Consider the following 20,618-nt stretch of genomic DNA (forward strand, 5'->3'; position numbering starts at 1 on the left):
ATGGGCGCGCGCGGCGTCACGGCCGCGCCGGATGGGGCGGACAGAGGGACGGACAGACAGACACGGGCGGACGCGGAGGGAGGGCGGGCAGCCCGCGGGGAGGGAGCGCGGCTGCCGGGGACGCCGGGCCCCGCACCCGCCCAAGGGAGGGGGAGAAGAGCCTCGGGCGTTCCCGCCGGGAAATGTGCGTGGGAAACGTGCTGGAGCTTGCCCGGCCAGGCTCGTGAAGGTTTCCCGGGAGCTTGGGAGCGGGGGGTTTAGCCGGGAGAAAAGGAGGCTCTGGGACAGGACCTCATCCCTCTCTACAGCTCTCTGAAAGGAGGGGGTAATGAGGTGCCCGCAGCGAGGGGACAAGAGGAAATGGCCCCAGGGCGAGACAGGGGAGATTTCGGTTATCAAAGAATGGCAGAGCACAAAGGTTCTCTTGTTCCAACCATGCTGCACCTTCCACTAGACCAGGCTGCTCAGAGCCCCATCCAACCTTGCCTTGAGCTCTTCCACGCATGGGGCATCCGCAGCTTCTCCGGGCAACCTGTGCCAGGGCCGCACCACTCTCAGATGAGGGAATTAGGTAAAAAAATATCAATGTTAGGTGTTATAAATGCAAAGGCAAATTCAGGATAAAAAAAAGAGAAATTTATTATAAAACAACAAAGAACAAACAGCGAGAAAAACCACAATAAAATGGGCAGCGCAGCGCTGGGTGGACAGGGTCTATACCAAAGGTATAGATGTTCCCAAATCCACACTTGAGGGTTCACAAGCCTAGGTTTTTATAGAGATTTTTGTGTCCCCAGGCTAGAATTCCAAGCAGGTTCCATTCACCAAGTATCCTTGATTGTCGGGTGAATGGATTTCCTGGCATGGAAAAATAGAGTGAACAAGTGTCCGGACAGAGTCTCCTCATATGTAAAGAGATTCTGTAAGTTTTTTGATTTTATTTCGATTTGTGTCATCAGGGCAGAGCGGTGGGATCCGGGCTGGAGCCGATGGGTATCTCGGCAGTGCTTTTTCCCTTTGTCTCTTTTGATTGCTTTTCCAACAACGGTTTGACAGGTGGGGTGTTCAGGTCTGGCGATGACTACCTTCTCGGGGCTTGTCTTTTTGTCGACCTGATTGTTTCCCAACAGAGATCTGCAGGGCGTTGTTCAGGTCCGGAGATGGATATCTTCTCTGAGCCAGTTCCTTTGTCTTCCTGATGGCCCTCGTCCTGTCTATTTTTCTGGGCTGATGTGCCTGCTTGTGTTTGTTATCTGGGTGTTGGTTGCAATCTGTTGCCTCTCGGAGGGAAATCTCGACCAGACCCGGAGAAGGATTTTTCATTTTGTATTTTTATATCATTACAAATATATATATCTTATTTATACCTTTTACGAATTTTTATTCATAGATTAATTTATTACATAGGGGAGTCACCATCCCCGGAGGTGTGTACAAGGTGTCTGGATATGGTGCTGGGGGATGTGGTTTAGGGGTATACAGTGATAATGACAACTAGGTGGTTGGACTTGATCTTCAAGGTCCCTTCCCCATTGATGATTCTACATCACTTCCAATGGAGTTGATATTTTTTACTTGCAAACAGATCTCTGTCTCCACTGGCTGCTTCATCTCTTATAATTTTAAATAAAATCAAGTGAGAAAGGAGGCAGAGTTTTGAAATGAAGCACAGAGAGGCTGGAGAAGCACTGAGCAAGTTTAATGCCATCCATTCCTAAACAAATGTGGCTTTAAATGGAGTTATCATCAGTCTAAAATTCAGAGTTCCCCCCTCTCTGCACACACCAGCCACATCAAGTCTGGTGAGATTCTCACACTACATTCTCAACACAACAGGAAAAACTAAGTTAGGTACAACTTAAACACACAGATTTCTTCCAAATCTGTCCAAGTCTCTGGAAACAAGTTTCTTCATCCATTCTTGCAGCTGGGGGGACAGGCTGCTCCATGTCATCTAAAGAGTAGTGAAAACAGTTTTGCCAAAAGGACTTTTGGTATTTACATCTGATCTTTCTTGAGCTATTAACACTGTACATAAAACCTCTGCATACAGTTAACATACAAAACAGTCTGCATGAAGTTTACTACTGTATCCAATATGAAAATAAATATGAATAAAACGTAAGAGCTGACAGTACAACAAAAAAGTGTTTTTGACTTGATACTGAAATGCCTTGGTTAAAAGCAGAAAAATTACTCTGCTTTTTCTTTGTCAGGCAGCATCAAAAAAAGCGATCAATCCATCTTGATCACAGCCATCCAGAATTTCCAGAAGGAGAGGAACTTTGGTTTTCACATTCGTGCCTTTAAATTTATATTTATCTATGAAGAGATCTGTGATCATACCTGTAAAGGTAAAATTCCAGGAATTACTATTTGTTTTCAGTAGGAGCTCTCTCTACTGTTAACTCCTGATTATGTATCGAGTATTCCAGTTGTTAGAAGACTTCTTTAACTTCATTGTTTTAAACAATCGTTTACTTGTAAACACATCCAAGCCACTTAACTTTTATACATTCCTAAATGCCATCCTGAATTTGAACACCATCTTTAACCATGTCCATAAAGACAAGAATCATCTAAATATAAGCTGCTGTCTATTTCAGCCACATCTCTGGACATTAAGCCCCATTTAAACAAAGCTGAACTGTCAACAAACCATAAAGTCTCTCCAGATGTGCAGGTTGTCTCTTGTATTCCTCAAGCAGCTGATCTGCCTCTTCCAAAATGCTGCGGTATTTTGGGAGCAAGAAGTCCACGTTGCCTTCATGAACTTGTAATTCCTCAAAGACAGTTTAAAATGGTGAGACCTAACAGCAGGTAACTATCACAACAGCAAGTAAGAACAAACTAAGCTTAGATATGTCAGAAGGAAGTACTTCAAAGGGAAGACAATCCCCTTCTATAATAGGAAATGTTATTTTCAGAGAGCCTCATTTTCTTCTAATGAAATGCCAGATGTCACTTTATAGACTGGATTCTCAAAATCCTGTGTATTACAGCTTCCAGCTCTGAGCCAGAACAGGAACAGACCATACAGACTCAAACCTTGACCATACCTTCGTTTTTAGAATAAGTGAATTCCTAAAAAAAGTGTAGCACACAGTGAAGTCTGAAGATAAAAGTAAACTCTGAAAGTATCACTCAATTTGTGACAGCAAAAAGTTTTGAAGGCTTCTTCTAAAAAGCCTCAGTCTATCAGCAGACCAATTTAGGATGGTTGGTAGTATAGATCTTTTCATCCTCCAGAGAAAAGAACTTCTGTTCTAGACAAGAAGTAATTATGTTGTGCACTGTGAGTTTGCTTTCATCAATCATTAGATTATTTTACTGCCTGTCAATAAGTTATCATCCAAAAAATGAGTGACCAAAAAATTTATTGAAGATTTGCTGTCTAAAACAAGCAGGAGGTACAACACCATTATTATTGCACAAACACAATATGCATTAAGAATAAATTCTCTACTGTTTTTTACATCCCTGGTTTGCCAAATCAAGCCCAAGTAAAATCCTTTTAGTGATAATAAAGATTTTCACTGTTCTCATTGGTAGCCAGCTTTTCTAAAGAGCTCTGACAAGTACTTGATTCCCGCAAAAGGACAAGAGAGAACTGGTTGAACACTTTCACCTCCCCTCCCTTTAAATAAAAAATACCAACTGGATGATGGTGAGCTTTTGACAGGAAAATCCTGGTTGTTGGAAAAAGAACTGAGACAAGCTGCCTATCTGGTACCTCTCAAAGGCCATTGAGGAGGGTATTAGGCAAAAGACTCAAAAGCAGATGATTCAGAAATTATGAGACACTGGGATGAAGTTCCAAAGCAAAGAAGTTGCACCTGGCCTGGATGATCTAAAAAAGTATAAATGTTAGTGGAAAGAGGGGCAGAAGGGGCTGGAAAATAACAGCAGGCTAGGAGAGAACAGTAGCTGATAAAGCTGGCTGCCCTTCTACCATCCAATTTAAGCATCTTCAGTGATCCTACGTGCTATTCACTAGTTATATTTCAAAAAAGAGGATTTTCCTTCAAGAAATTTGTCTCCTAGACACTTAAAATACATGCTTCAATTTGATTTAATTTTATTTAAGGGAACAGAAAGGGAACAGATCCCCACATGACACACACCTGACTTGAGCCATGGTTTGGTATCTGACAGCATAACCCCCCCCATTAAAAATCAAACCCCAAGAGTTCAATACTTACTCTCAAAGCATCTATTAAGTGAACCTTCTTGGCCAGCAGCTGCTGATACTCTAATTTAGGGTGGATAAGCTTTAATGTGTGCCTAACAGATTCTTCATTTACATCTAGCAGGGAGTAAAAAAAAAAAAAAACAGCAAGTAAATGAGTACTACATATTCCACTTCTGGGAATAACAAATGAACTGAAGGACAACAAAATGGAGAAGAATTTTTACCATACGATATGTTGAGATTAATCTTCCTTTTGGTGGCCTCTTTGGAAAGCACATCTTTGAGGATGGATATTGTAGAGATGTTGTCAGATTTAAAATATCCCTCACCTTTTCTATACAAGAAGAAAAATTTTAAATAAATAAACTTGAACACATGAGTGCACTAGGCTTAGTAATCGTATTTTACCTGTAGGTACTTTCAAGCTGTGTTCCCAGGAAAGTGTTCTGAAAATAAAAGGTGATGCACTCTCCAGCAGGAGTCTTTTCAGGCACCTCAGGCAAGCAAAACACCACCCAGGAGTGAATTTCAGCAAAACTGAACTGGCCTTTGAGCATCAGTGTATTCATGGGCCTGGGACATTGTGAAATTAAAAGAGAAAAAGCACAGTTAATAGTTAAGAAGGAGGGACACTGTCCATGTAAAAAAAGTTTAGTTCCACCTGGTGGTTTCCTTTTAATCAACACCCTGTAAAAAATAAGGTCTCTCCCTAAGTATAGATACATATTGCAGAATACAGCTGGTTTTTTGTACTTGAAAATGCGAAGGTCCATGCACATTGAAGTTTCACCTCCCACAAGGCATGTCAGATCTAGAAAAAAAAAAAACAAATTGGAAGGTTTTGATGTTCCATTGCAACTTGTTAAACCTGAAATTCAGGACAAAGGTAAATAACCGACAAGAGCAAATATGACTAAGAAAGAGCCTCAAGAGCCTCCCATGCTGTAAACCCCAGATGTAGCATTTTTATCAAGAACAAGGCATAGTGAGGCTCATTTGCACACTGAAGCCTTTGGTATCCTCCCTTCAGTCTTTAAGTTTTGGTTTGAAGAAGCAAATCCTTGGAGGCAACACGAGATGTTAGCTGAAGGCAGGCAAAAATCCATCAGAAACTGTGTAAAATACTAAACTCCTATAACAGAGAAATAAAGGTAAAAAAAAAAAAGTCTTGGCTCAGTTTTGGGGCCATGTTAGCTGTGAGAAAAAAATTAGAGGAAAAGGGTGGAGCAGAGAACGAGGCTGAAACTGAAAAGACACAGTTACCTAGGGAGGAAAGTTTCCTTTCTACCACACCCTCTGCTCACTAACACATGGGGCTGAACTATAACCCAGGGCAGTACAACAAAAAATAGCCCCAAAACAAGAATGGCAAGGAACCCATTTAATCTATAATTTCTATTAAGAAATCCATGAAATGGAACTACAGGCTCAAAAGTGTAGGTTAGGGGTTAGAAATTGCATACTTAAGTTTATAGAGCAAATGTTTCAGCTGGCTTGTGTCATTTTTTCCAAGTGAAAAAGGCATTGATTTTTCTTTGCACATACCTGTCCTGGTCAATAGAATGAGTTCTCTGGTGAAGTGAAAGTGGCTTAATTTGATATTGATGAACTTGACAGGTTTTTGGCTGAATTCTGGGAGTTACATACGCCTGAAGTGTCCCGTACTGTCCTTCAATCGAGCGAACCTGCAGAGAGGAAAGAAGGACCCACAGAAAAGAAGAAAAGGGAAAAGATTATTTTACCACTGTTTGGAAATTCAGTGAATATTCAAAGTATATGTTTAAATAAATAAATAAATAAATATGCAAAGAAATCTATATTCAAAGAAAGCCTCTAGTATTTCAAAGAATATTTAGAGTACTATATTTACTTGTAGTGCCATTATAAATAAAGCAGAATTTTAAAACTAAATGGAGCATAGTCCAGTGAAGTGCTGCTGTATTAGATGAATTAAATATTAATAAAATAACATTTTCTAACTCGTTTTCTGATCAGTTAAATTAAAAAGGCTCAAAATTGAGAGTTTTATGTGAACATGTATCAGATTAGGAGGCTACAGTAAAAAAGAGAAAACCTCATGCCTGTGTGCATGCTCAGCATTTTCCTAACCAGGATTTCCTTCATTATTTCTCGTGGTGGTTGCCATAAAATTTGGTGGATCCTTAAAAATAAACTCCAAAACGCCCACATGCATTTAAGTATAATAAACATGGGATGACAGGATTTGCTTCCTCTCAAAAACAGAGTCTATATTCTTTTGTTAGTTCCCAATGTAACTTCCTTCAGACACCTCAGAGGATAAACAGTGCCAGAGCTTTCTTTCCCACACCTCCCTCAGCTTTGAGTTCCACATGTTGCCTTCAGAATCCTGTATTTTCCCAATCTGTGGTGTCCCCACTGCTTTCATCTTTGGGACACTCAAAGAGACCCCAGGCTCTCCTGTGACATACTTTTAGAAGCCCTTAGAAATCCTAAAGACAAATAAAAAGGAACACAAGCCCTGGATTAGAAGGTCTCAGGAAACAAGCAGCAGTAGAAACTAGACTGATCCACGTAGAGAATTCTCCATTCCAAAGCAGGACTAACCATTAATTTTATGGAACATGTTTTTGAGGATTTTACCTTAAGTTCAAGTCTTGTAGTATTTGCTTGGCATCTGTAAGTTGCAAGAAGAAAGTTGCTATTTGGCTGAAAAAAGGGGGAAAAAAAAAGGAAAAACCTTAACAGGAAAATAATACAAAATAGGCATGTGGATTCACATAATTTCTATTGATCTGTTTTAACCATGGATATGTTACAGTCAAGTTTTTGCAATGCATGTACAGCTATTTACAGGAGTTAAATACAAAAAAGCAACCCTTGGTTCTCCTGAATGTTCCAATTAGCTTTAATTATCATAAAGTTAAAAAAAAAAAAATCTCTCTGTAAGGAGAATACAACCAAAGCCTCTTACACTCTTTAATATCTCTACAAAGATTACATATATATCTACTTTTCATCTGAAAAATGCATGTCAGCCTGCCCCCTTCATCTGAAAAATTAGTTCAACATTCAAAAACAAAAGCAGGATCAGTAAGAAAATATACCCCAAAAAGCTCTAAGTTAATCATCATAAATGGCACAAAACCTAAAATAAAAAGCTGATTTCTGGGTGCTCCAGGGCAGAACAATGATGTGCAAATTCAGTTCTTAAAACTAAAATAAAGTACTGTTAGAAGGGAAAATATTTTACAGAAGATTTTCATAAATCCTAAGGTAGTTTCTCGATTTTTCTCCCCAGCCCTCAGTGTCAGTAGTAATTCTGTAACTATTTAAGTCTGTAGTTATTACATGTAAAAAAAAGGAACACAAACATTTTACTTCCCGCACAGCAGAACTGTCACATTCTAAAGATATTTTTTAGAAATTAACTTAGTAAGAAATGTAACACTCTTCACCTAAATTACTTGGAAGTAAATGTACAGGAGTCCATGAAACCCAGAGAAGAGAGCAACACTGAATGTGTCTCTCACAATCCTCCTCAGGAACAAAAAGACAGCAGATATTTTTGCACATATTTATGTTTGCCTTATGCAGGACCTCCTAATTAACTCCTAATTCTGCAGTATCTCTAATGAAGCTGTGCTCTCCACATTGAGGAGTCTAACTGAATGTATTTTAAATCAGGGATATATAAATCCAAGTTCTATTTTTATTACACAATATTAAGAGTTTTCACTGTGCCATCTCTACAGCCATCACCTCCTCTGTTTCACTCACCTCAGAATCACAGCTGCTAAAACTAACAACGGCAGAATTTTTATCCACGTCCAGCAAGTCTAGTGGGACGTCACTCTGCAGAACAGAGGAGGAAGGAAAAATAAAGAGCTTATGTCCCTGAGTAGTTCCAAGTGCATTTATCCTCTGTCATCAATCTTTGCAATGAGGGAGAGGCAAGGAGATTGCTTCATCTCAGAGGCAAAAGCCTAACAGACATGCAGCTTACTATTTAATCCTGGAGTAACATGATGATCTTTCTGTTATTCCCTTACAGAGTCCCGATCTCCTGAGGCATTAGCTTACCACAACCTTAGTGTAAAATCTGCAACTGGCTTTCAGACATGAAAGGTAGATCAAACAATTTCACTATTTCCCATTTAGCTGTGGAAACATCTGATATTATACAGTGGCAAATTAGCTGTAGCTTAGCATTGCTCTGTGATCCTTTTAAGCGATCTGTGATCTGATTAAGTGAAAAATAAAATCTTGCAGTACTTCTTTCCCATTTGCTATAGAAAAGTCGTCTCCTAAATTCCTCCTTGTCATATTTTTTTCTTCATTCATTTCCCAAAAGAAGGTAATTTACTACTGCTACTTTTCTGACTACCAAAGATGGCCTTAATTTCAGCTGATACAGTAAGAGGAATAATTAATTACGGTTGCTGTGATGGCCAGGAGTATTTCTCCCCAACTGCACACAAATCAGATGCTGTTCCACACTGAAAGTGAACAGGTGGCCCATAACATTCTGAAATTAATTTTCCACTACAGAAGGCACTTAACTGGCGACTGAGGATGTGCAACTCATTTAACTGGTGTTTAAATAAGGACATGCAAAAGCAAACAAATTATAAAGAAATCTTCTGTTACAGCAGGCACTTTGGTCTATTTTGGTAAGGCAACATTGCTCTTCTCAGCACAAATTTATTGTACTTGTTCCCTAACAAACATGTCCTTAAGAGGCTGTAACTTGGCTTTTTGAACTAGAAAAGTTCTGAGTGTTTTTTTTAGGCATCAAGAAAACCAACAAGAACAAAGCCCCACTGACCTGCACCAGGACATTATCTATGGCTGTCTGCACCTCTAAGATGAGGCTGTAGCTGGCATCATCCTTGTTCAGTGTGAATTTGTCATTCACACTGAAGGCAGGTACTGAGGAAACTGCAGTGCTGGATTGAGAGGACTGCTGGTATTTCTCCCGCTCCTGATGTACTTTTATCTGCAACTGTTCCAATTCATTCCTAGAAACGGGAAACCACTCATAATGTCTTTAAAAAAGGCAGCTATAGAGCTACCCTAAAATTTAAGTATTTTAAACTTGCAAGGCAATCCTGTTTATCTCCTGTCCTCAATTTTCCAGCCAGAAGTGACTGATGACTCCCCTTCGACATACTTAGCAAAGATAAAATATAAACTCTGTCACATGGACACATGGATTTTACATGTTCCCTGACAAAAGAGGTTTTTGAGACACAGGAAAGGACAATCTTTTTCCTTCAAGAGTACAATGCATTTTGAATAATATGGTAGTGACTTTTTTCCTGCCATCATTTAGAAGCTATGGAGCAGCAATGAAGAAAGGAATCTTATCTTGCTGATACTGAGGCAGAAAGCATTAACACATCATCATGTGAAGGCAAGATAGAAAATGACCATGAAATGAGGCTGCTATTCATTTCTACTTTGAAAAGCTTTGATTCTACTTCTAGATATATTAATAGTAAAGAAAATCCAGTGAGATAGGAAGGAGAGATGACATTTCAGCTTTTAACATTTCCATTCTTCCATTTAAATTTCTTTCTAGCGCAATTACCTTAAGGATGAAATCTTGGTCTGCATTTCTTGACTTAATTTTAGTTCTTCACCTGATCCACCTTCTCTATGGACAGGTTCTGTAGTCAGTCCTGTCAGCCAGCCTAAACCAATATATGAAGTTTATATTCCTTATAAGCTAAAAAGAAAATTCTACACTCAGCTATTGTATGTGTGATGTTTGTTCCACACAGGGTAGAGAGAATTGAGCCCAATTCAATCCTTTTCTGAGGATTAATCCTAAACACATAATTTTTTATGTGTTTCATTCTTAAATTGGAAATCATTACTCTTTTTTTTTCATTAAATACTTTGAGCAATAAATTCCTCTTTCACAGTTTTTAACTGAGCATTTGGATTTTTTTCTCACCTCTCTTTTTCTGACAAAACCTTGAATTACTGGCAGTACTGAAAACAAAATGAAAGCTGTGCAATGTGTTTATAGCAAACTGGATGCTGCTAACTGGGCTTACAGGTTGGATGCTGCTGCTTGAAAAAAGTTACACTTTTGCTTACTAAATTACTATTTATAAAAGCAAATACTAATTGATTATATTCTGATACCTCAGGCATGATATGCAGGAAATGAATAGGTGTCTATAGCTCTGGTTCCCTGCCAAAATCAGTCTAGTGCACATCCTACCAGAATTCACCTTTGAAAGCCCACAGGGGAAGATGGGCTTTCACTTTTTCCCTTTCTTCTATGATCCATGGATCTTTATAACATTCCCACTAAAAGAAGCCACAAAGGACTTAGGCTGCAACAGTACTGTGGCCATACCAAACAATTCATCTGAGGTCAGGTGTAAGGGTCTTTTGATCACTCAGAAGTGTTTAGAAGAGGTACTCGGAACACCATTATTTCTCAGTAACTGACTGAGGATTGTATCTTGCCAAAATGACATGATTTTCATTACAAGAAGTTTCAACAGGTTAAATTTTAGCACTGAAGGTAACTAAAGAGAGAGAACTAGCAATATTTTAGCTCCCAGCAGCTGACATATGCAGCATGTTTATCATGGCCTCTGTCACACACAAGCCAATAGCTCAAGTCTTACAGAGGAGCTCCTGAGATGCCTCACATGGGGGAGCTAACATCAGAATCAACTCCATTTAAGGCACTGTGAAGCTGAAAATGAATGAAATTGTGTAAAAAACAGAAAAATAAAATAAATATTTGTATATCAACATTTTTCATATATATTAAAAAATCATAACTCATTCCTTCAGACATACTCATTAATTCCTCACAATAAGGCAGCAGTTTACACCAAAATACAGCCAGTCACTGTGTTACACATGATGAATAGCTTAAAATATAAAATCCCCACAGTTTAAGTGTAGGAAACCTTGTTTTTTAAGTGTAAATATTAAATCAAAAGAGATCTTTTCTACACAAAATTCTAAGAGATGTGACTTGCACTAACAACATAACCTGCTTCGTTTCATCACCTCACCACACACATAGCATTTATTGTGTCAATGATATGAGGCTTACCTGAGTATGTTGCTGCTAAAATTTCATCATAGCCATCTTTTCCCACACAGCCACCCTGGATTGATGCAATGCTCTCTGATAAAGCCTTCAAATAAACACATTCAAGAAGAGGGAAAATATCACTGCACCATTTTAGAAGTTTTTAGAAGATTCTACTCCACACAGCAAACACATTGCAGAGCTGAAAGCAAAACACTGTCAGACAGTGTTTTTCCAGCATAAATTAGCAATCTGACTGAAATGATCCCTCTGGATCCAATTACCATTTTAAATAATTGATAACCAAAGTAATTATGCTCAGTGAAGCCCTGGCAGCTTCCATTTATTAGCCTGTAAATCACAGACTGTACACAAAACTCTAATTTTTTTCACTCAGAGAGAAACTCTGTATTAGGTTTCACCCAACAGTCAAGTAAGCCAAAACTTTAACATACACTCTCTACATTATTTTGATTTTTGCTCAAATCACAACTACTTCACTTTCTGGTTCTTGCATGTTACCATGCTGATTTCAAGTTCACATTGTCAACATTACAAACCTCTTAAATTAAAAACAAACCACATCTTTTAGCAGTAATGATCACATAAATTTTGAAATACAGATTTTTATTTTTAATTAATGTCTTTTTTTCCAGCAGTGTATGAAGAATGAGGACTTACATAATCGTGTCGAAGCACAGGATCATCAGCACTCTCAAAGTTATAAATCTCTATCATTCCATCATCTCGTCCAACAAGTAATTCCTTAACTCCATCTCCCAGAATGTCAAAACTATCAATGCACAGAATACCTAATGAAGAAGAAAACAAAGCTATTTGCTTCATCTTTATTAGTTTATGATACAATAATATAAAGGCCACACTCAGTTACACAGAAAGAGACTCCTGGCCAGCTTTTAAGATGTTAATAATGAGATTTCTGGATGAGTCCTCGGGGCTGAAGTCCTCTGCTCCCCTGTGCTTCAGGTTCAAGGAGCTTTTGTGGCTCCATATTTCATAGAAAGATAAAGGACATACTAAGAAGCATTTTAAGAATATAATGTGGTGATAGCTCTCATAATGAAACAAAAATGTATTTATACATTCCATTCCTGACCTTCTCCTTTACAAAGCAGTATGAGCTAACAGATGTTCCGGAAGCAGCACACCAAGGCTAAAACTGGGAAAGTTTTGATTCCTTATTATAGAGACATTTTTCACCTTCAGACAAAACCCTTTATTATGACTCTTCAGAGACCTTAAAACTACTGAACATCTGGTAAATTTTGCAGGTATACTTGCCAAATATACCCACACTTAGAAATAGAAAAATTTATAAACATCTCAATCAAACATATTTTAATCAACACAGTTTTACAAATGCAACTTTAAAAATAGTGTAAAAGCAAAAGCTTGCTAAAATTCTGAAAATTCTGAAATAATACGAGCACAAAACCCAAAGCAAGACAAACTGATTAAAATTATTTTCCAGAAAATCAGAAGAATTAATGAGACCTTAGTCATATTAATATCACATACTGACATAACCACAATATGCCTCCAAAGTTATCTGTGAATAAGATTTCCTGATTACCTTACTCTTAACAAAGCCTCAGGTATGCTGGAAAGTTAGAGTGAGAAATTGAGACACATACCTCCTCTCTTCTTTTCATTTCCAATTTCCCACCTTGGTATTGCCTTGGTACCAGTAATCTGGGTGAGACCCAATTTCCCATCAGAAGTCCCATAAATAATTTCTTCCCCAGAATCACCTAAACACAGAAACTGAATTTAAAACTGATAAAATCAAGCACACCAACTTCCAAATGTCGTGTAGTTACACTCTGCAGCCCATGGGAAAAGGAAACACAGAACTAGTGATGTGCAACAGAACTGTCAGGCTTCAAACCTGAAAACAAATCCATGAAAACTGCACCCATCTCGATCATTTCCTTGTGGCTATCACTGTTCTGTGTTTGGCTGCACCCTGCACTGGAGCTCTGCCTAAAAACCAGTCAGAATCTATGACTACATATTTCAGCAAAGTTAGGCTGAAGTATAAAGGCTATTCACTGGACTTTACAAAAGAAAAACTGAGAAATCCTTTCAGAACAAACACCCAGCAGTGAATGTTGTGACAAAATTTCAGCAACTAAGAGCTACTTTTCCAAACCAGCTCTGCATGTTTGTCCCACAATCTAACTGAAACTAAATTAAGCACCAGATTAACACCCTAAAGCGATTTCTATGAGGTTAGAGCAGATTAGCAAGAAGGATGACCAAACTATTTTAAGTTTGAACCTTCCAGTCTTAGTTTATGTTAGCTCTACTCAATATTCTCGTCTGTCCATGTATTCCAGTTATGGAAATCCATGTGTAAGACAAACACAAACCCAAAACCTGCACATGGCCCCCAAAAGTCCAGTTTGTTTTTACACAATGAGACCCTTCAGATCTCACTAGTGTTGTAAGAGGCCTTCAGTTAAATATGACTATAATTCAGGTTTAAAACAGTCATATCTCTGTGTGTATTTATAGGTAGAAAAATTACCTCACATAGTCACTTTTCTGCTGCGTTTTTAACATCAGCTTAAATATCAAGACAAAATAATTAACAAAGACAAGCTACAAAATCTTTAAAATATAGTAAAATAGTATTAATAATTATGTGTACATTCAAAATCTTGTTACCCCCATTTCCATTGCTCAGAGCAAGAACCGTAGGTGGTCCAGGAAGTTCTACTTCATACAGCAAATCAGATCCCTGATGACAAAGAGAACAATCTTAAATGAATTTATTAAAAAAACCAAAACAAAATCACAAACAAAACAACAAAAAACAACAACCCCAAAACACTGCATACCAAAAGCTGCTTACCAAATCAAAGCCCCACAATGACAAAATTGTTATGGATCACACTAAAAGGTAAGATTTACTTATTCAAACTCCTATGGGAGAACCATTTCTAAGCCAAAACCAGGGTGAAGTCTGTAGAAATAAAACATAGGACTCTTAAAATGTGTTGTTATCATCAAAAATGATCCAGGAACTCATCTGGCAATTTAATATGTTAAACCGCTTAGTATCACTCAAGACTTGTCACAACAGCAATTTATGAGAGCAAGAATTCCCAAAGTGATAAAGACTTCAGCAAATTAAATGTGTATTTGAGCACTTTTAGTTAGAAGGGACCAATTTGTCATCTACTTCCATCTATAAAGTCCAAAGCGTGTTTACAGTGGTTTTATTAATCCTCATTTTTTGCAAGTTTACGATAATGATTTTACTTTAAAAAAAAAACAACAAACAGGGAATGCACCAGCAGTAACACTGACAAGTAAGGCAAAATACACTGATCCTTATGATGTTCAAGCCATGCTGATATTATATTCCCTTCATAATTACTGCCATTCCATAGCATCCACACATAAAACATAAAGAAGGAAGCATTTTAACCTGTAACACCCTGAGGACTCTGTCCTGACACGCCAGCACTGGTGTGATGCAGTTCACTTTGTCTACAGGAAGGCAGAGAACATCATTGATTTTATCTCCTGATAGGAAGTAGTGCTGGTCCTTGCAGTCACAGTAATGGTTATAGATGTAGCTTGCACAGAGAAAGAGATCTGCTCCTGAAATGTACCTGAGGAAAACAAAACACTTCCTGTAGCATCTTGCTGCAGCAAGAGTAATGCTTTTACGCCTTACTATGCTTACAGCTACAAGGTATTATGGGGCCCTGCAAGCTGTTCCAGCTTTTAGAGTTCCTTATAAATATTAAAACCCTGTGGCTTCTAGAGCTCTCACATTTCTACTTTGTCTTCAGGTAAATCCCTTAGAATATCTTTATAGAAATTTCATTACTATATTTTTTATGCTGATTTGTCTATGGCAGAATCTTACAACACAATGCAAAAAAAGATTTTCCTCCAGGAGCTATGTGGACAGGACACACTGTGGCAATAACTCCAGCTCTGCTCACGTAGATTTTGCACTGCTCTGAGTGTGAGTACCTCCAGACCATTCCCAATTCCCCCTACACTTCCAATACTTCTCCATGATATTCCAAATTTCTGCTACAGGTCTCAACACAAGCTGAAGCTGGACTGGCACTTAATATCACCTAAACAATATGCTTAAAATTATTGCATAAACTAGCAATCTGCTACAATTGCAGAAATTTGCTAAATTGCAAAATCATAAACTAGCAATCTGCTACAGCTTTCAAAAAAAATGCAAAAATCATACATACATAGCTTTGATGCTTTCAGTAAGGTTAGTTTCAAAGGAAAGAAACTGCTTCCCTCTTTTTGTGAAACCTCTGACTTCAGATCCTACAGCCACAAAAATTTTCTCTTGTGGTGTATTAAGAGCTCCTCCCAGCTCCAGTCTGGAGATCTTTTGTCCTGGCAGTGTCTTGAATACTGGCTGTCAACAAAAAAGCAATTTTCATCATCACAATATCATAATTATGGTAATTTTTTAACATAGAGGATGAGAAATTTCTTTACAATTTCTGGCAAGCCTAAGATGCAATGGGTTGTACACAGACAAAAATAATCTGTATATTTATCTTCAGAATCACAGAGCAACCAAGCATTTTATCAGTAAATAAATTTAAAAATCTTGAAAACATCATAAATTGAGACTTCATTACTTTAGTGTTATTTATTCATTCATGGGAAAAACTCAAACTTGCTCCCTCTCACATGTTACATTCTTATTCCAGAAGTCTACACTGATTTATCTCTATTGCTGTAGAATACTTATGAGCTAACCATGAACTTCCTGGAGAAGAAAACTCATGAAAGAAAATAAATTTTTATTGAGGTGGGCATAAAAAGCAATCAATTTGTCCAAATCCCTAATGTGATTTAATGAATCTCTGCAGGTTTTTGTCCCATTACAATAACTGTGTATCTGCCCAGGCTTAAGCCCAACTTAACTGAAGTGCAAAATGTGTAGAAATTACTTTTTTGGTGATGATCCACATTTTTGACTAACTGTGGAAGGTCCTGTACTTGACCAGGCATGAGATCAGCATGCTCTCACCAGTCCACAGTTCTACCCAGACACCTTGTCCAGGCATCTTATTTGCCATGTCAATAAAAAATGGACTTTCAAGGTTCACTGGGAAGAACATTTAAAATACAAAATTTTAAATGGAACATTTTCACTTACCACAGCTTCTCCCTTTTTTATGCCAAAACATGTAACGACCCCATCCTGATCTCCAACAACCACCTTCAAAAGTATAATACATTGTTATTTTTTTATTACAACTATGTTTTTAAATAATGCTCCTCCTATATTCATAGAATCACAGAATGGTTTGGATTGGAAGGGAAAGATCACACAACTCCAACCCCTTGCAGGGCAGGGACACCTTCCACTATCCCAGGTTGCTCAAGTTACATCCAACCTGACCTTGAATTCTTTGCAGGGATGAAGCAGCCACAGCTTCTCTGGGTAACCTGTGCCAGTGCCTCACCATCTTCATAGGGAAGAATTTTTCCCTAATATTTAATCTAAACCTACTCTCTTGTCAGTTTCAAGCCATTCCCCCTCATCCTGTCACTACATTCTATTGTAAATATTCCCTCTGCTATGAAATTTATATTTTCTTATATTTAAGGACTCAGAATTCTAGAGTACTTAATTACATATGGGAGTATACTTTCAAGACCTATATAAAATGCTGTAGGTGGGACATTGAACAGCATTTCAAGTACAGGCACTTACAATCCTTCTCCTGCTTCTACTTGTAAACATCGGTAACCATGAGGTGATGTATTTGGGAAGAGTTGTGTTTTTACACTAAGACTTTATTATTGAATGAAAAAATCCCAAGTGGTTCTTTTTATTGAGCTTCCCTAACCACGTCTCCTTAATTTGAACTTATATTAAGAAAATATTGAAAAGAAGTATTTCATAGAACCAAGGTTGGAAAAGATCTTTCAGATCATCAAGTACAACCATCAAGTTATTATTACTGTAACCCCTAAACCATGGCACTCACTGCCAGATCCAGACACCTCTTAAACACCTCTCAGGATGGTGACTCCACCAGCTCCCTTGGCAGCCTATTCCAATGCCTGACCATCCTAACAGTAAAATATTTTTTAAATATCTAATCTGAATCTCCCCTGTCTCAGCTCCAGGCCATTTCCTCTAGTCTTAAGTGTTAGTAAAACAGAAATAGAGAAACGTGGAAGAACTCCCTCCTGGTTTCAGCAATACCATAAACTACAAAAATTGCTTCCCGGTTCTGAAGTTTTCCAATCACAAATTCATATTTTTTTTCCTATTTTTTTTCCAAAAAGAGGTTTTCTCATCGCCCAAAATGGGCTTGCACAGTCTTTCCCTATGACGTCCTATACCTAAGGAAACTCTGGAGATGATTAACGATAGGATGAGGCATAGGACAGGAGAGGCAGCGAAGCACCAGGCTGTCGGTACCTTCTGCGTGGCCTTCTTCCCGGAGGCGGGCAGCAGCCTCATCGTCTTCTGCGCCGTGACTCCCACCTGTGGATGGAAGAGACGCTCCTGAGCGGGGCCCGGAGAGCCGGGACGCGCCTCGGGCCGCTCGCAGGCCGCGCCGTACGGCCGCCCCTGGGCCCCGGGCGGGCCGTGGCGCCTCGCCCCGGTGCTGGGGCGCTGCCGGGGGCTGCCGGGCCCACCTGCAGGTAATCCACGCGTGCCAGCCTCGGCTCCATCGCTCCCGCGGGACGCGCGTCCCTCCCGCGGCACGGCGCGCCCGCCGCCCGTCACCGCGGCAACCTCCGCGCGGCGCCCGCCTCCCATTGGCTGGGCGGGCGGCCGGGGGGCGGGGCACCGGCCAAACGGGCGCTCCGATTGGCTGGTGTGCGGCGGAGGGCGGGGAGATGGGCGGGGCGAGGGGGCGCGCCCCGGGGCGGCTCCATTGGGAACGGCCCTGAGGGAGATCCCGGGCTCGCTGCCGAACCGTAGGGGAGGAATGGTTTATTTAACAACGAAGCCAAAAATTCCAGCCCTGCACGGAGTCTGAGGTTAAAAAAATAAATTAAAACAAATCCTTACTCTTCCCAGAGTAAATACACTGAATTCAGAAAGGGTCGGTGCGGGCACGAGCATACACAGACATGTTAAACAGCGCTGCTGCCATCACATTCCCACTTACCCGGTTCTCAGCAACTCCTTGTGGTCATAACCATGAGTTCTGGGCTTACACGCGTTACTAGCACCGCTAATAAAGAACAAAGATTTCAAGTAATCCTCCACTCATCTCTAGTTGTTTTATTGTAGTATGAAAAATCCTATTTTGTACCTGGACACTGCGAGGAACAGAGTATTACACTGTATCTGTTAATTTTTTGTCCTGCAAATTTAGTGCAAAGAATTCTCCATATGTAGTCATAAACCTGTTAAAATATCAGCAATCGATACCATTATACCTTTTTAATGCATAAATGCAAAAAAAAATGTTATGATAGTTCTTGCTTTTAGACAATTAAAATGAAGAGAGCAATCTTTTTGTGGTGAGTTAATAAAAGTTCCTAAGACTAAATTCCAGAGAAGCTGTACATAAAGTTATTTAGTGCTAAAAATCTACAATACATTTTTTTCAAGTATAAGATACTGAAATATTATTGCCAATAAATAGTTGTGCTGTAGTCGAAGCCACGGTTCCTTTGTTGAATCATTCACATCTCAGCATATTAGGATTTAGTTTCTCACTGAGTTTATGTATTAAAATTGCCAACTCCTCTGTTGCTTGGGACTTATCCTCCAACAGTTCATAGCGAAGACTGGAGATGTCCTGTTTGATTTCCTTTAATTCACCTGCATTAATAATGGAAAGAAACACTTGTTAGCGAAGTTCAAAAATCAGGCAATACTCTTCTGTTAAGTCACATCAGTGCCTGTTCCAGATCATCATCCCAAAATGTTCATGAGAGCAGGTACAGGATGGCTCAGGGGGATTTACCTCTTCCTCATTCTCTGTGATGTGTCTCCATCCCTAAACAGTACTGAAGGAATTTTAACAGCCCACCAGGGGCTCACTTTGTGCTCCACGTGTATACAGAAGATCAAAGATTCCCAAAGGGCTGTACAAAGGTTAATGAATTAATCACACCAACACTGCTGAACAGCTGGTAAATATTAGTATCCCCATTTTAGAGAGAAAAGGAAAAGAAGTTTGTTTTTTTTTCTGAAGGGATGTGCCAAAATCACAAAGGAAAAGTGTGGCAGAGCTGGCAGTAAAACTCACGGCTTCTGAGTCTCTCTCCTCTTCCTTACCCACATCCTTGGAATTAGAAAAAGTCAACCAATTTAACACAATGTTATAATTTGACACAAATATAAAAAACACATTTAAACAAAGACAGCTGTCAAGGCCAGGCTTGTAATAAGCAGCAGCACGTTTTCCCTTGTAGAATATTCTGTTCAAGAGCAAAAGCATTTAAAAATGTTCAAATACTGTTCTTCCAGCAAGTGTGAGGGATGTGAATTCTTACACAGTATCTGCCTCCAGAAATGATTTGTCGTGTACAAAATAAAAGAGCATGAAGAGACTCTTAAAATTCTCTAGTGATGCAGAACAGGGAAAATATCTAGACTTTTGTTAAAGTAGCTGTAGTACATAGAAATACAATGTTTTCTGTTTAGGGTATAGCAGACTTCAAGAATTGTGTCTTCAGAGGCTGGGCTGTAATTTGGATGCCAATGAGATGATCAGGACACAGAGCACTTTGCTGTGCAGCTGAAGAGTGAAACTCAAGGGTTACTTGCCCTGCTCAAAGTGGACTTTCCTCTACAAAACCTGGTGCCAAAGCCAGAACCATGATGATGTCAGTAAACCCTGATTCTTCTGCACCGTCTTGCTAATTTAAACACATCTCTGCCAACACAAAAGTGGCATCAGGAAAGGGCTGGCACTGCTGGTGACAGAACGGTCTTTTCATCAGTCACTAGGCAGATGATTTCCTACATCACAGAGCAGGAACAGGAGGAAAGCAGTGGGAATTCAGGAGAGCAGCATGCTGAGAGGTTTCACTTTTAGGAGCCTTTCTGCTTTTGTCACTGAGAATCACAGCTCTGTACAGCCACACAGGATGGGGAAGTGTCAGGATAACAGTCAGTGCACAATGCTGCCTTTTCAAGGCACTGAGGGGGGTTTAATTTAATCTTTTTTGCTCCCCCTGCTTCTTGCTGCAGAGTTACAGGTAAGAAGAGAGCAAGTAAGGAGCAAAACAGAAACTTTGCTGCCTTAGCTGAGAGCTGAGCAACCCATTCAGGCCCCTCACAGCACAAACACTGCTGCCTGATGCTGCCATGCCAGTAAAACATCTTCTGACCCCAGACTATCCATCACTGCATCACTCTATTGCTTGGTA

At 39.4% G+C, this 20,618-nt stretch overlaps 2 protein-coding genes across 3 annotated transcripts in view; both read right to left on the reverse strand.

Moving 5' to 3' along the window:
* Positions 1 to 1,678: 1,678 nt before the first annotated feature.
* BBS7 (Bardet-Biedl syndrome 7) lies at positions 1,679 to 18,424 on the reverse strand. Its single transcript, XM_058838595.1, has 19 exons — positions 17,922 to 18,424; positions 17,701 to 17,766; positions 16,423 to 16,485; positions 15,494 to 15,669; positions 14,698 to 14,884; positions 13,932 to 14,004; positions 12,896 to 13,012; positions 11,922 to 12,052; positions 11,262 to 11,346; positions 9,765 to 9,867; positions 9,000 to 9,192; positions 7,952 to 8,026; positions 6,815 to 6,880; positions 5,738 to 5,877; positions 4,601 to 4,765; positions 4,417 to 4,526; positions 4,203 to 4,306; positions 2,660 to 2,783; positions 1,679 to 2,346 (listed from the first exon to the last, which is right to left on the reverse strand). Exons 1-19 carry the CDS (start codon positions 17,955 to 17,957, stop codon positions 2,213 to 2,215), a joined length of 2,148 nt encoding a protein of 715 aa, XP_058694578.1. The 5' UTR covers positions 17,958 to 18,424; the 3' UTR covers positions 1,679 to 2,212.
* Positions 18,425 to 18,506: 82 nt separating this feature from the next.
* The window catches only part of TRPC3 (transient receptor potential cation channel subfamily C member 3), a 32,880-nt gene continuing 30,768 nt past the window's right edge, over positions 18,507 to 20,618 (reverse strand). The window contains exons 12-13 of one of the 2 annotated variants that reach the window (XM_058838594.1): positions 19,493 to 19,528; positions 18,928 to 19,062 (exon numbers count right to left, since the gene is read on the reverse strand). In XM_058838594.1, the coding sequence (XP_058694577.1) occupies positions 19,518 to 19,528 (11 nt within the window). In that variant the 3' untranslated portion in view covers positions 18,928 to 19,062; positions 19,493 to 19,517. Of the gene's footprint in view, positions 19,063 to 19,492; positions 19,529 to 20,618 lie in introns of both variants that reach the window. The other variant, XM_058838593.1, reaches the window with a different exon arrangement.

Source organism: Poecile atricapillus, chromosome 4 (genome assembly GCF_030490865.1).
Source record: "Poecile atricapillus isolate bPoeAtr1 chromosome 4, bPoeAtr1.hap1, whole genome shotgun sequence".
Classification (NCBI taxonomy): Eukaryota; Metazoa; Chordata; class Aves; order Passeriformes; family Paridae; genus Poecile; species Poecile atricapillus.

Bases quoted from the DNA above. Each gene is read 5' to 3' on its own strand.
- BBS7 (XM_058838595.1), bottom strand. From the start codon at position 17,957: ATGGAGCCGAGGCTGGCACGCGTGGATTACCTGCAG. The intron at 15,670-16,422 runs GTAAGTGAAAAT...TTTTGTTGACAG, and splicing joins TAAAAAAGGGAGAAGCTGTG to CCAGTATTCAAGACACTGCC. The intron at 13,013-13,931 runs GTAACAAGATTT...TTCTGTGTTTAG, and splicing joins TCTGAGCAATGGAAATGGGG to GTGATTCTGGGGAAGAAATT.